This window comes from Myiozetetes cayanensis, unplaced genomic scaffold (assembly GCF_022539395.1).
Source record: "Myiozetetes cayanensis isolate MyiCay16 unplaced genomic scaffold, myiCay2020 scf17, whole genome shotgun sequence".
Classification (NCBI taxonomy): Eukaryota; Metazoa; Chordata; class Aves; order Passeriformes; family Tyrannidae; genus Myiozetetes; species Myiozetetes cayanensis.
In genome coordinates this window covers 4,748,570-4,764,109 of record NW_026087378.1, presented here as the reverse complement: position 1 = coordinate 4,764,109, position 15,540 = coordinate 4,748,570, and the positions used below count along the sequence as shown (strand labels likewise).

Below are 15,540 nucleotides of genomic sequence, written 5' to 3'. Positions count from 1 at the left end.
AAGCTTCTCAAAATCCTGGCCTCCACCTCTCACAATTAGTACCTAAAAAAAAAACAGACCACGGGAACCTGGCAAGAGAGCCCTTCCTTTGTTTCTAAAACAAATGCCAATTTTGTTAAATCTTCTGCAAGAAAAACAAACAAACCCACAATACATCACCTTAAACTAACCTAGTTTAGACCAAATATTTCTGACAAGGTTCAGGAAGAATGAGAATTCCTGCATCAAACCCATGGTTCATTAGTATCCCAAACATTGTAAAAAGATGATGGAGCTGCCTGAATGTTACGGAATAAAAATAATAAAGCAAACCCAAACAATGCTGTTTTTAGAACTGGACTTTGCGGTTTTAGTGTATAAAAATCCTCGGGAAGGAAGAACACCTTCCCTAAAGCCGAGAATAAAGAATTTTTATGCAAAACTCAGTTAGAAGCCACCTCAAAATTCTTTACACATTCCATAAAGAAAAAAAAAAATAAAAGTCCATTATCTTACAGTAAAAAGGAAGCAATAAAATATAAGACGACCTTGCAGGAAGCAAGAACGTCAACACGTGAGGCCCAGCGTGGATAACACCCGGCAGTGGTGGAGGCAGCTGGTGCTGGTGCTGCCGGGACATTCCCAGGACGTTCCCTGGGCTGTCCCGAGAGCTCCTCCAGACTCTGCCAGCCATCCCCACACTCCTGCCCATCTCTGCTTGCCCCTGCCAACACAAACACCCTCCCAAAATTGCCCCACAGAGCACCGGTAACATCTCCCACTGATGGCCCTTTCCCTGTAGGATCAGCTCTGCCCACGTTCAGAGCCTGAGTGGGATCTTCATCCCTCCAGGATTACACACACAGGACAGAATACTGGTGTCTGAAATTCCCCAAAGCTGGACAAACATCTCTGTGTGTGCTGGGCTCTGCATAACACAACCAATGCAGCAACTCCCAGAACTGTTCCCAAAACTGACATTTCCATTATCTCCAGGGAATCTGCTTTGTTAAACAGTCCCTGATGCCCTCCTCCCCAGTGTAGAAATACTTTACTTTGACACAGAGTTTATGATTGTCATTAAAGATACAGTGAGAGCAGGGGAAAAAAATCCACCAAAAAATCCCCACGAAACAAACTAAACGCAGAACTGCACTGATGATACAAAATGTGAGCAGAAAGGATTTCTATTCTCTCAAAATAAACAATGAGGTATGCTCAATATTCATATATCAAAATGAAATCTATCCATTAATTTTGATTTTCTTTTCTGGACCCCTTACACTACAAATTGTTCTAAACACTTCAAAGAAAGAAAAAAGCATGTACTGATGACAAAAATCAAAATCTATGAAAAAAATCAAGAGTGAAACTAAGCTAAAAGTTGTCTTCCTGAAACAAAGAAGAAATCCTCACCCACTTCATTCCAACTACGGGAAAAGGGAGCAAATATCGTGCAGGGAAAGCCCTGGGACTGGCAGGGAACACCCTGCGGATTGATTGCCAGCAGGGCAATAAAACCCAGAAAGTTAAACCAAATACTTCATTAAAAGCCTACAAATACTGGGTTTATGTATAGGGACTTGTAGAGCCATTTTCTAACAGACTCCAAAGCAAAATCCTCTGCCTCTACGGAGGCCAAACGTTGCTCTTTCAAGCAGTTGTTCAAACACAGGACAGATGAGGAAAACCTACAACTGGGTATTCATACTGAAAATTTACAACTAGGAGTTCACACAGAAATCCTAAGGAAAACTTGCAACTGGGTATTGATCCTGAAAACAAACAACTGGGTGTTCCCACTGGAATCAGAACGGAGACGGCCACAGCTGCCCACTGAGCTGCCATGGCCATGTTCACTCCTCAAGGAACGTTCGAATATCTGCACCTCTGGATTACTTATAGAAAATACAACTACCAAGGCACTTGCCACAGGCACTACTAATCAGCTCCCCTAATCCATTCTGCTCCCAAATCCCTCTCCCAGCAGCCCTTCTACCATTCTACTCTAGAGTTTAAATCTGACTGCAAATACTCTTATCTCTTTTAACGCCGTTATTGAACAAGCTGCTGAGTATTTCCCACTCGGAATCTTCTTGTCCATGTAAGGTAAATATGATACTGAGCACAACGAAAACTCGAGTTCAGCTTAAAATGTAATTCTAGAAATTTACCCGGCAACCAAGTTATTTTTGTGCATAACATTTAAGTAACACTAGGAAGGAAAAAAAAGCCCACAGTGATTGATCCTCTAACCCTTGGGAACGAAGCAGCTTTTGTATACACTTAAATACTTCCTTCCATACTGTCTGCATATGGATCCTGCTACCACGTACTCAATTTTCCCTTTAGGCAGTATCCTGAAAGTTTTATTTTTATTTACTTTTTAAAGCATGCTAGCTCCCCTCCTCTCTTTATCCCTTTAATACCAATAGTTGAGTAGTTGGTTAAAACTACTGTCATACTGTGGCAATAAATAAATACTCCCCAGAGAAGTCTGATCAGCCACACGTACAAATAGAAAAGGAAAAAAAAGGAAAAAAACCAAACAGCAAACCAGCATGCACAGGGTTGTGCTAAACACACTTGTAGCATTTTAATAAATAGCAACAAAAACTAATTACCTTGAATAGCCATTAGAGAAAGCAGGTCTGCCAGAAAGGTTGAGTGTTCCCAGAGGAGCCAACGCCTCGTCCCCTGATCCCTGGCACCTATTCCAATTTTCTGACCCGGCAGGAAGAGATGGAATGATATTAAAAATTGGTTTTTGATCCTGCTGCTGAGAGAGTGATGCAGTATTTAAGTCATAGTGGTACATCTGTCCCCCAGAGGTGCTGACACCGTGGATGGAGATGGCCGAGACTTTCGTACCCAGCAGGTTTGACCCAGAGAAGTTGGCCTGGCAGTAAAGTGGGCCCATGTTTTCCTGCTTGATGCCAGGAGTACAGAGTTCAATGAAGTCCTCCTTTTCTGTTTTCACTTGAGGCATTGGCATTTTGGAACTGGGTAAAAGGTCACCATGGTCATTAATTTTGGGTTTAGTGTCAGATATAATGGGAGGCTTGCAGTCTTCGCCGAGATTTCCTTCCAGGAGAAAGGCATCATCTGCAGATATGGGGGACAGCAAACCACCATCATCGAGCAACGGGTCCAGCCGCCACGGGCTCCCGTTGGGTTCCTTGCCAGGCGATACTGGTGGCAATTCTAAATCCTGGAGAATATCCAGGGTGCTTTGGTCTTCAGAAAACAACTTCAAGTTGCCACCATTTGAGCCAACCTGGCTTTGGACTGCAGTTCCCGACTCTAAAGGGGCGCTGCGGCCGGCCATGCCTGGGAAATCCGGCTCGAGCGGCACCTCAGAAGACACGGCTCCCTTTGCGTCCTCGGCCAGGCTCGAGGACTTGTTCAAGCTTGCAATACTTTCCTCCAAGAGCCTGAAGTCCGTTTCTCCAGAAGAGATGCCGATTTGGCCCTGGTGCGAAAATCCAAGGTCGTTTCCCATCACTTTTGTGTCTGTTTCACCCATGTACAGTCCCATCGAGAGCGACACTGCCTTGGAAAGGTCTGGCTGAGGCACATTGTTTCCTAATCCTTTTGAGAAGTCAGCCAAAGCAGGTTGCTGACTGGAATCTGACTGAGAAGACGCGGGAGAGGAGATGTAGACACAGGGGCTTGGACAGTAGCTCCACCCCTGAAGGGTGGATGGAAGTCCATCACGATCCCTCCTTTGGTACTGATGAGAGCATTTTTCCTTGTTTCGTCTTGATCCGACGTGTTAAGCAATTCTTTGGAATCCATTACTTTACCATTAACTATAAAAAGATCAGAAGGAGTCAAAGTTAGCACAGCAAGGACACATTAATAACAGCTTAAAAATATAAACTCTAAATCCTTCGCCTGGCGAGCCTAGTTCAACTGCTCTGAGAAAGAAGGCAGGGCAGACTACGCTATGAGCTGACACGTGCCATGTCCCTCAAACACAGTGCTTGTTTTCAGGGGTTTTAAATTTTTTTTTTCCTGTCTGGTCAGGAGGAAGCATATATTTTAAAGCTTTGCTAAATCTGCACACAACTCAAAATCAGGCTACAGCACATGACACCTCTCTGCACTCACTCTCCAGCTCTGTCACCCATCCCTGCTCAAAGGAAGTGTAAGGATTGTTAAAGGACCTGGTTTACAAATTTTGCAAGGTAAATTTTCCTGGTATTTAATTACACCTTGAGCAGGGGAGAAGCACATTTATTACCTTTCCCAGTCAGCTCCCTCACTGCCTGCAGGTCCCCCACTCACAGCAGCACGGAGCCTCCGGAGCCAGACAGACAGAACCTCCGTGGTTTGTTACCCTCCAGAAGTCACACAACCTCCCCACCACGAAACAGCCTTTGCCATCTTCGCACGGGTTCAGCTTAAAATGCAACTCACTAATCTCGAAGTAAACCGTGCATAATTCTTTAAATACATCTCCAATGTATAAATAAAAGCTAGTTCAAAATAAAGCCGGATTTTTTATTAGCTTCCAGCACTTTACCCGCTCACGGCGGCTCTCCAACAAACACACCGAAAACAAATCTCCCAAGTTTCGTCTGTTTGTATTTACTACATTTTCTTCCAGCAGAGAGCATAAATATTTGGAGAACCACTGTAAATTCTCCGGCAAACTTCCTATACAGTTTGTGTACGGCCCCCCTCGGAGCGCTCAGCCCGCACCGCCCAGTCCCAGCCGGCGGAGGGGCAATGCCCCACTTCCAGCCCGGCCACGGCTGCACGCCCTGAGCGCACTGACCCAACTCACAAGTTTGCAGTCGTCTTAATCATAAACGCGCGGCTCTGCCGCCCATTTTCCCCAGCCCCCGACACCGCTGCTATTTCTGTGTGCCAGAGTTAAGGCTCGATCAACAAAAAGGCCCCACGTGTAAAATTTTAAGGTGGCCCCGGCGAGCTTTGGTTTGGGGAAATCGTCCCGAGCGGGGGAGGCTCAACGCCAAAACCCTTCGTGGGCCTTCGGCAGCACCTCCCGCGGCCCTGCCATGTGCCGGGATGGGGGTCCCGTGCGTGTCGTGCCCCGGTTCCTGGGGCGATGGGTCTCCTGGTCGTGTCCAGGGAGCCGGGACACCGACGGCAACGGGGCACCCCCAAACTGCTCGGCTGTTTAAGGTGGACACCGCAACAGCGATTCGAAAAATGTAACTATCTACCTCCAGCTTTGCCTAGTTCTTTATTTCTTTTTCTTTTTCTTTTTTTTTTTTTTTACATGAAGGGAAGGAAAAATATAGTTATTCCATCTGACAATTCCCCCAACGTCAAAAAAATCCCCCAGGCAGGGAACCATCCAGCGCAGGAAACGTGTCAAAAACCAGCTGCTAGAGTCTGCCCAAAGGAGGAAAACGCTGCAAACACTTAAAACCACCGGATTGCAATAAAATCGCCTTTACAAAGTACAGTTTTCAGAGAAATGTGTCGGGACCTGTTGAGCCGTCTCCTGGCACACCCACTTCTGCAAAACCAGCCCAGCACGGGTCTCGGCTCCCTCTCCCCCTCCGCGTCCCCCGCTCCCCACGGACACACGCCGGGGCCAAGGGCCAGGGGTCCCCACTCCCCGCCGCCGGCCCCCGCTCCCGTCCCGCCCCGGGATCCTCCCGGGGGCGGCTCGGCTCGGCTCCCCCCGCCCCGGGCATTCCTGCGGGGGCGCCTCCGCCGCCACCCCCCCCTTCCCCTCCTCCTGGGAAGTTCCCGAGGGGGAAGCGAAGCCCCCCGCAGGACCCCCACCGCCCTTACCTCGTCCGGGGGAGGGCGCTGGGGCTCCTTCAGCCGCCCACAGCCATCGCACCCGTGGCGGGGGGCGGCAGCCGGTTGGGGGGGGGGAGTCAATAGCCGCCCCTCCGGGGGCCGCGGCGGCGACAGCACCGCTCCCCCCGCTGCTGCTCCTACCGCTGCTGCTGCTCCTCCCGCCGGCCTCAGACCCTGACCCAACCCCGCCCGCCGCCGCGGCGCCCCCTCTGTTAATTAGCGCTAATTGCCTGCGCGGACCTCTCCCCCTCCCCCCCGCGCTCCCCGCCCCGTCCCTCCGCGGGCAGCGCCGCACTCGGCGGTTCTGCCCCCGCCACAAAATGGAGGACGACGGCGGCGGCCGCCTCCTCCTCTTCCCCTCCTCCCTCCCTCCCTCCTTCCCTCCCTCCGCCTCCCCGACGTGCAGAGGGAGTGGAGACAGCCGGCTGCTGGAGGGGCGGCCACCGCTGTACGGCGGGGCTCGGCTCAGCCCGGCTGGGCTCGACTCGGCTCAGCACGGCTGGGCTCAGCCGGGCTCGGCTCTGCCCGCCGCCGCTCCTCGATCGTCTCCGCGGGGCAGCGCCCGCCCGCCCCAGCCGAGGGGGAACGGTGCGACCTGTTGGCCGAGGAGCGAAAGTGCAGCCCGCGGCCCCGCACGCCCGGCTCCCCCCTGGCCGAGCCCCCCGCGCCCGCCTGCACCCGCGCCCCACGGAGCGGCTGCTGGAAGAGTGTGGCCAGCAGGTCAGGGGGGCGATGCTCCCCCTCTGCTCGGCCACATCTGGAATGCTGTGTCCAGTTCTGGGCTCCTCAGCACAAGAGAGACAAGGAGCAGAAGCCACAAAGATGATGAGTGGTCTAGAGCATCTCTCTTATGAGGAGAGACTGTGAAGCTGGACCTCGTTAGTCTGAACAAGACAAGACAAGACTGAGAGGTGATCTAACTCATCAATCCATAAAAATATCATAAACGGGTGTCAGAGGATGGTGCCAGACTCTCTTTGGTCATGCCCAGTGACAGAACGAGGAGCAATGGCTACATACTAAAACAAAAGAAGTTCTGCCTCAACATGAGGGAGAACTTCTTTCCATGGAAGGTGGCAGAGCACTGAACAAGTGCCCAGGGACAACGTGGAGTCTCCCTCCCTGGAGACATTCCAAACCCATCTGCACAGGTTCCTGTGTCACCTGCTCCAGGGGCAGGGGAGTTAGGCTGGATGATCTCCAGAGGTCCCTTCCAACCCCAACTGTTCTGTGATTCTTTCCTCTTTTGCTTCCCCAGCTGTCCCCACCACAATGGATGGATGAGGCCTCACAAGCTGCCCACTTCCCCAGCACAGCGCCTGGGCACCCAGTGGAGTTCATAGAATCCCAGAATGGTTTGGGTTGGAAGGGACCTTAAAGATCCTGGTCCAACACCCTGCCATGGACAGGGACATCCACTACACCGGGTTCTCATCTAGTGAACCCCATGCTCCAGGTGTGGGGGTCTGCACTGGAGACGGGCACAAAGCCACGGAGAAGGCACCTCAGGGCTCGTGGGCAGCTCTGGAGGCAGGTGTCTGCTTGCATGAGTGTTTTGGGGCAAATCCATGAAAAGAGACAAAAATCTCCCCACAAAAAGCTGTGGGACTGAGACTCTGCAGGGCAGGGAGAAGCATTTGTTTGTCCCCTGGCAAGCACTGGACATATGGGTATTTGCATTAAGACAAATGGGTGAACACCATGAATTATGGCAGCATTTCACTGAGAGGTGAACAAATTTTGACATTTTTCAAATAAAATAAAAAAGCAGATGTGTAGTGCACTGGCCTAATGTTGGGTGTGCACTGCAAACACCTGAAGAACAAAGTGCTGGGGTGGTGGGACATCCCCAGTGTCTGGGTCTGCCCACTCCAGGGACAGCCGTTTCCACCCACTGCTCCCGAGGGACATGTGCTGGGCAAGAAAAGACATGAAACTGTCAATACAGTAGCCAACCAAGAGTTAAAAATGTCAATGAAGTAAAACAGCAAAGTAAAATATCCTGCTGCCTTGGAGAAGAAAGAGAGGGAGAAGAGATTGTCTTGTCAATGTAGGACAGGCATCTTCTTGGCTTTGGAAGAAACTCTGATGACAGGGAAAGAGAAATGACAATTGTCCATCTGTGAAGATCTGTCGTTCTGATTTGGGACCATAAATTTTGCTTAGAGATAGTGACTTGGTAATGCTGGCACTGGGACTGTGCTGCCCAGCAGCGGGTGCCTAAAAATGCCTACAAATTACACAATACAGGTTCTGTCAGTGAAAGATGGTTTTGTCTTATCAGTTGTTTAAATGCAGACTTTGGGATTCTTCTGTAAGAAGAATGGATTTTACAGTACAATTATCTGCCCTCATTTTTTTTTTTTTAAAGTTTTAAGTTTTTTTCCAGGCCACATTGACTTTTGGAAGATGCTGTTTAACTTTTCAAATGCAAAACACATGCATGCAATGTTAGCTTAATATTATTCTTTTCCAAAAAAAATTATTAAAAATGGTTCTAAAAATTGTAGCTCTTCCTCTGCTGTCTCTTTATTCTAATATATTTTTGAAAGATGTTTTTAAAATAACCCTCAAAACTGTCTTGTGGTACATTTTCAATGATGCAATGGATTTACAGCTCTCAGGAAACACTTCTTCCCATGCAAGGGAACCAGAATAGCAGAAGTCAATGTTCAGATACTGTGAAACCTCTGTCACCAGCATGGGGATGTTGCAGGGGCCCTGGGTGTTAAATAAAGGCAAGGATGTGTCTCAAAGCACAAAATACTAATGTGCTCCTGGGAATATACCTGGAAAATTTACTTGGTTGGTCTGTGAATATTCTACTGCAGAAACTGTCTTGCATTTAGGGACCCATCCTACCCCTGAAATTAGGTCAGCTCAGATATGAGGGTACATGTGGGAGAACACCAGCCTACAGAGGAGAGCTGTAACTCTGCTCATTGCCAGCATCACGTCGCTTTCTGTGGTTATGGGGAACTGGTATAACAAAGCTGTTTGTTTCTAAGACATTTAGATGAGAACATCTGTTTATAAACACCCGCTAAGATGCTTAATTACAGCTGGGTTTGCACAGTTATGGGTTGGACATTCCTTCTCTAATGAATAGTTCCATATCTTAATGTCATCTTTGATCCAAAATGACTCAATTTTAGATTACTATACCGAATTTTACTCTTCTTGTGAGGGTGATGAGGCCCTGGCTCAGGTTGCCCAGAGAAGCTGTGGCTGCCCCATCCCTGGAAGTGTTCAGGCCAGGTTGTTCGGGGCTTGGAGCAACCTGGTCTAGTGGAAGGTGTCCCTGCCCATGGCAGGGGATGGAATGAGACGAGCTTTAAGGTCCCTTCCAACCCAAACCACTTGATGATTCTATGAATGTATCCACCAGCATGAGCCTGGGAACCCATACAACAGAAGGAAGCAGAAACAGAGTCCATCCTACAGGCTCTTCATGCTGGAATACAGAGGGGCTGGAGTGTGGTGTATGCAGGAGTGAGGTCTGGCCAGGGCAGAATGATTCCTGTTCTCCCTCTCCTGAAGGATGTTTTTCCCTTGTTGCTAAGCACAGCAGCATTCAGTGCAAGGTCGTTGTTGGTGAAACTCACGATCTGTAGCTGTAGCTCTGGTTGTGTTCAATCCGGCATTAGAGTCCATGGTCTGCACATTCCTGCATCCGCATGGATTCTGTCTCTGAGATTTGTTCCCTTTTAAATGTTTTGTATTGAACTGAGTAGATCAAATATGTCAGATATTTTCTGCTTCTCTATATAAAACTGGGAAGAGAATGTTACTGATTTTCACTTCTTCATCTACAAGCGCTACTGAGCCAGGAGGAGCCCAGAGCCCATGGCGTCACACAGGGCAGTGACCAAGGGATGCTCCACTGCCTTTGGCTCACCTGGCACCGGGTAAATCCTTGTGGCTTCACACAGTTATCCTCTGAGGCTGAACAACCCCAGCAAACCACGTTCCCTCATTCTCCTCCAGTCAGAAGTGTTCCCTAGGGCACTCCTACACTGTAAAAATAAATGGAATGTAAAAACTGGGTAAGCTGCGTGTCCTGGCTGTTTTACAAGAGTAACGTGTACCCAATGCGTAACAACTTCAAATGTGTTATATGGTGATGGTCACAATTAAATAAAACCCATCTTTTCTAGTTTATAAAAATGCATTAAATAAGTTAGGTTTTAAAAGACTTGTAATTTTTGTTTTTTCTGAAGCGCTGGTCTGGCAGGAACCCAGCACCCCAGGAGTCCTGGGGAGCCTACAGGGAGGGGTGTTGCCAATTGTCATACAATAGATTTCAAAAATCTATAAATGACCACACACTCCTATGCCACAATGTAATAATATTGCAGAGATAATGAGCCTTGACCTTAATAAACACTAAATATAGACATTAAAATATAGAAGAGCAGTAATTTACTAAATCGTTAATATATAATTATGACTCTCATGGAGGAGATCAGGCGATTCATGGAAGCAAGAGCCACTTTCAGCTTTGTGTACAGCATTCCAAAGGTCAGAAAGAACATCTGAAGCACTGAAGGGAACTCCTGTGGCTGCCAGATGCTGACATAAATCTGCCTGGGGACACTATGGACAATGTGGGGGACCCAGAGATAAGTAGATCATGTCACATCTGAGTTTGAAGCGAGCGTGCAGAACGTACTGCGCAGGAGGCATCCAGATATGGAGTGACGTGGGGACAAAATTAACCCCCTCAAGACTCAAGGAAACAACTGTAAATGATCACTCAGCAGTACGGTCTCAGTATGGGAAATCTCTTTGGTTACGCACTGCTGAGAGCCCAGCAGGAGCAAAACAGACACGTGAGCCCCTGTTGGCAAACACGGATGGGCCACCCTGGGCCTGCACTAAATCATTGCAGAGCTAGAAGCAGCCTAGGAAAAAAGGATTGAAGTTTTTCCAGATGAAGTGATGTGCTCATGGATTAGAATAGCAGCAACTTTCTCTGTGACTCTTCAGAAATCTGTGTATGAGATGGTGCTGCTCAGTGCAGATCCAGTACAGCTGAATGGATCTCCTTTACCGTGGCAGGACAAAGAAGTTTGCAGGCTGAGGGACTGATCTGCCAGCATTTCACTCAAAATACTGGAATGGACACAACGGGTGGATTCAATCTCTGATTCAATATCTTCAACCAATAAAGATAAGCTAAAGGAGCAGATGCTGAAGAACCAGAACTACATCTCAAAGACAGTGGGGAATGAAATTAATTTCGTCAAACCAAGGACATGTTAGCACCAGTGACCAAAAATCACATCAATGAAGTAAAATCTTACTAAATAAATATTTGGAGAGATATCAGTTATTGGAAGATGATTGTTCAGAATTACACAGAAAAAAGAATTTGCGCTTTTGGAATAAATACTCTATGAAGTCCACAAATAACAAATCACAGAAGGCCTTAAGCCTACTTGGAAGTACTCCCAAAAATAAGGATTGCATTGCCTTTTCCTATGAAATGCCAGTTCTGGAGCTGTGCCATGGACAGGTCAGGTGGAGCACAGTTTTATAGGAAGAACTGCTCCTCCCTTTGCAATCTGCTGTCTCTTACAAAATGGTAGTGATATGCCCAATGTCTAATGCTCTTCCCAAACCCAAATCTTTTAAGATCTCAGTTGCCTTGTAAGGAGCTCAGTTTTGTTTCATATCAGCTTGTGAGTAATTCTGTTTAATTCTCAAATATCCATCAAAGGCTCTTGGCCAGTGCCTGCAGCCTGTCAATAGTTTTGTAGCTAAGACAGAATGGAACAACGACGTTCCCCAGCTGTGGTTTCCACAGGCTCAGGAGTGTGCTCCTTCACAAGCAAATCGTCAGCATCATCCTCGTGGCTCCAAACTTATGTGTCAGAGAGGACTCCTGGGTATGAGCTCACTCTAAGGTGCTTCTGCCATTAACTTTAGCAGCTCACAGACTGAGGCACAGAAGGGCTGTGTTGTGCTCCCCATGTGCCCTCCTCAGTTTAATAACTTTTTGTATTTTTCTACTTTTTCCATTTTTTCTCTGTCTTTTATTCCTATGCTAACCCTTTTCTGTTGTCATATGTTTCTACATGAATCACTGTTCTAGTTCTTCCACTGTGCCATCCTCCTTCACTGTTTTTTCAATACTTTACATGTATTGATCTGCTTTATCTTGAATCCCTTTGTTTCTTCACCTTATAGAATCACAGACTGGTTTGGGTTGGAGGGACCTTAAAGATCATCTCGCTCCAACCCCCTGCCATGGGCAGGGACACCTTCCACTAGCCCAGGTTGCTTCAAGCCCTGCCCAAACTGGCCATGAACACTTCCAGAGATGGTCCTCAGGGTTTACTGAAGCCCCAAGAACAACTGTGAGCTCTGAATCCTTCCCTCTCAGGATCTACAGGGAAAAACAGTGAGAGCTGTTTCCTTCTGCAGCTGGTTTGTGTAAAAAAGAAATCACAACTGCAGCTGGAGATCCATCAGAGGAGGTTACACTTCTGTAAAGCTTTTCTGAGTGCTGGGGCTTAGATCTGTGACAAAGGGCTGAAACTCCAGAATGCTGTGACAGACAGTGGAAATGCACTGGTCAGAAACAGGGGTGTTAACTGGGTTAATTGAGGAGGAGCACTTTGTGACAGGCATTGGGGTGAAGTCATGTGTAAGTACACACAAACAACTTTGTTGTTTTGAAGTTTTCCAGAAACATCTGGCAACAACATGCAAGGAAGAGGAAACTTTTGGTTTATGCATCAAGACCTCTCTATGAAGAAAAGAAAACTCGAGCTAATTACAGGATGCCTGCAAGAAAAGAACCACCTTTGACTGCACCCTTATTTTTTCCTGCAGCACAATGCCTGATAAAAACCAGCAGCCAGCGGCACACAGATTTTAGTGGAGTCTGGGCTAAGTTGGCATCACCAATGCAGCTCCTCCGTGAGCAGGAGGGCTGTACAGGCTCCTTGTGTTACAAACACCCAACAGCACTGTGGGAGCTCCCTGTGATGCTGCAGGCTTATCTTGGCTCAACTGTTGCTCGGTACAGGTGGAATTACCTGGACAGGTAAACTGTACTGTGGGATGAAGGACTGACCTTGCTCACCAGTTCTTGTGAGAGGTCCACCAATGCCATGTGTAAAGAGCTGGCCAGGTGGAAATGATTAAAAAACAGGATTTGATGTTCCTCTCTTTGCTCTGGAATGTTTTGGTGGTCATGGTGCTGCAAAGGGGCAAATTAACACACAATTCCAAAGCAGACGCTGTGCCAACATGCTGGGAGAATCTGAGAAGGAGGAGGTGTGTATTCCATGGGAATCTCAGAGAACGGAGGTGTGTATTCCTGTATAACTCCAACATGGCAGATTCATTGCAGGAGTGCACCACACAGTAGGCTGACACCTATTTTGTTTTAAAGCAAGTCCTACTTCCTCACATTCATGATTTCAAATCACGTTCTATAAATCTAGGGCTTGTCAGCAATAAACCAGAATTATATGCAACTGGGTTCACTAGTGAAACGAAATTCAGGCTGTGACGCTGTGCGAGTTTTCAGCTCAGACTCAGGAGTGAAATATATAAGTAAAGGTATGAGAAAAACAAAAGTGTTACCACTAAAAAAATGTTTTATGAAATTTCCTATACCTTTTAAAACATCTGCCTTTACTGCAAGAGATATGACCCCTGTTCAAATTGAAAACATAATTCCAAACTCTGCCATGTTTAGTACCCCAGATGGGTCCTACTTCAGAGTGTGAGCCAAACCCAAGAGCCAAGGGGAAAAATTCTTGGACTTGCAGTAGGTGCTCTGTATGAAGAAAGGATTTTTTAAATCTTTTCCTAAATATCACACACATGAAATGGGAGAATTCAAAGGCAGTTGGTAAGGAGACAGGACATGAAAATTAAAATGCTTTTTCTGGAGACAAGAAGAGAACAGAGTGTAAATGAATAAGGTCTACATATTTTAATTTCTTATGGAAAAAGTCCTTGTAGGCAATTAATTGTCCTTATTCTTTGCGTTCCATCCTACTGACTCCCTGTGTTGTGTTGTTCCAGCATTTACATGGATATAACTTTTAAAGGACTTCAGTTTTAAGCTGGCTTCTTCTGTGACTTTAGTTGGAAGATCTAATAAAAAACCAAAAGACTTACCAAGGTATTTCCGTGGTAGGATTGTGTTTGGCATCAGCCCGAACTCACAGAAATCGGTGCTGACACTGCAGTGCTGGAAAGAAAGACAAATAAAAAGAAAATCAAATCATATTGTCTCATTTATTCGAAGATAAGTTTAGAGACAACCTAAACATTCTGGTAACCCATAGCCCTTTAGAAGAGGTGGTTATTTTGCTACCTGAGAGTTTCTGCACTGGCAGGAGCATTAAAACCCAGGCTTATGAGAGGTTCCGAAACACTCCAGTGTAATGAACAGCGACTCGCTCAGAAACAGCCTCGTTTAGAATATTTTTAAGAGCAGGGCCTCTCCCACTCTTTGTTCAGAAATAGCCTCAAACCAGCCACCTTCAGCTCCTCTTTTTCCCCTCCAGATGTGTGCCTGAGGTGGGGCTGGCTGGTGTCACCCTCAGCAGGACTGGCAGCAGGGGATTCCTGATGTGTCCCACATCTGGGCCTTGCTGCAGCCAGGATTTAGTTTAAGTTTTATTGAAGGATGTGGGAACAATGGCTCTGAAATGGGTCTGATGTCGCTCCATGTGTCACAAAGTTCACTTGGGGCAGATGCAGAGTGACAGGAGCGTCACCTGTATTTCCAGCTCCAAGGAATCAAGCAGGAATGTGTGGTCTCCAAAGCTGTTCTTTTGCCTTAACATTTATTGACTTTTTCCTTTTAATTCTAGAATATACTTATTGAGAGGAGCAGATGTACACACAATACACAAGACGTGGTAACACAATGCTCTTCTCTCTTCCTTCCCTCATAATTCCTAACATTCCAGTTAATTTTTCTGATAGCCAGCAGTGAGGTTGTTTCCACAGAACTCTGTATCTCCAGTGACTCTTTCCTCAATGCTAATACCTAATTTACAGCTTGTCATTGCACACCTTCATATATTTTTCTTTGTGCATTTTGCATTTCCTTGTAGTATTTTAATTTTCTGGTAGTAAATTCAGCCTGGCATTTAATCACCTGCTCTCTCAGTATGGTCAGGCACTTCTGCAACTCTTGACAGTTAGATTTTGGTTTTATTACTTGGAATAACTTATTTTCAGCAACCAAGTTTGTCACCTCCTGCCACCTCCTCTCCTTTTCCAAGTCATTCATGAGTATTTGGAATGGCACAGATCCCTGTGGGACTCCACTTTGCTGTGATAGGATCTATTTCCTCCTACCTTTTGCTTCCATATTTTAAACACTTTTGGACCCCTTAAAGGAACTTCTTGCTTTCTCTGGAGAGCTCAATTTGTCTTAGATGAAAGCTGCCTTGAAGGAGCAAGAAAGTAGAGGAACAAATCTGACCTTTTATTAAAAACCAGCAAAGACAGATGATGGGGCCAGTTCTGCTCTAAGTGTCAGTACAAGGAAACCACCAGGTTCATGCTGAGATGAACAAGAACCTGGTTTGCCCTTGCAGAGAGATGACAGCAACCCTCAGCTTCTGGCTAATTAGGAGGAATTGGGTATTTTGCCCCAGCACAGACTCACATGCAGGATTTAAACTCCTCAATTTGCAAACTTCTACCCAAGAGAACATGAGCAAGGTTAATTGGGTTAGAGGCACTAATAAAGCTGCAGGCTTGGGCTCTCCTGAATCAATGCAAAGCTTCCTA

At 46.8% G+C, this 15,540-nt stretch overlaps 1 protein-coding gene across 1 annotated transcript in view; it reads right to left on the bottom strand.

Moving 5' to 3' along the window:
* Nucleotides 1–5,886, bottom strand: part of NR3C1 (nuclear receptor subfamily 3 group C member 1) — a 63,040-nt gene extending 57,154 nt beyond the window's left edge. Inside the window, 3 exon segments of the mRNA XM_050312253.1 lie at nucleotides 2,604–3,627; nucleotides 3,630–3,791; nucleotides 5,755–5,886. Coding sequence (XP_050168210.1) covers nucleotides 2,604–3,627; nucleotides 3,630–3,777 — 1,172 coding nt within the window. The 5' untranslated portion in view covers nucleotides 3,778–3,791; nucleotides 5,755–5,886.
* Nucleotides 5,887–15,540: the final 9,654 nt, after the last annotated feature.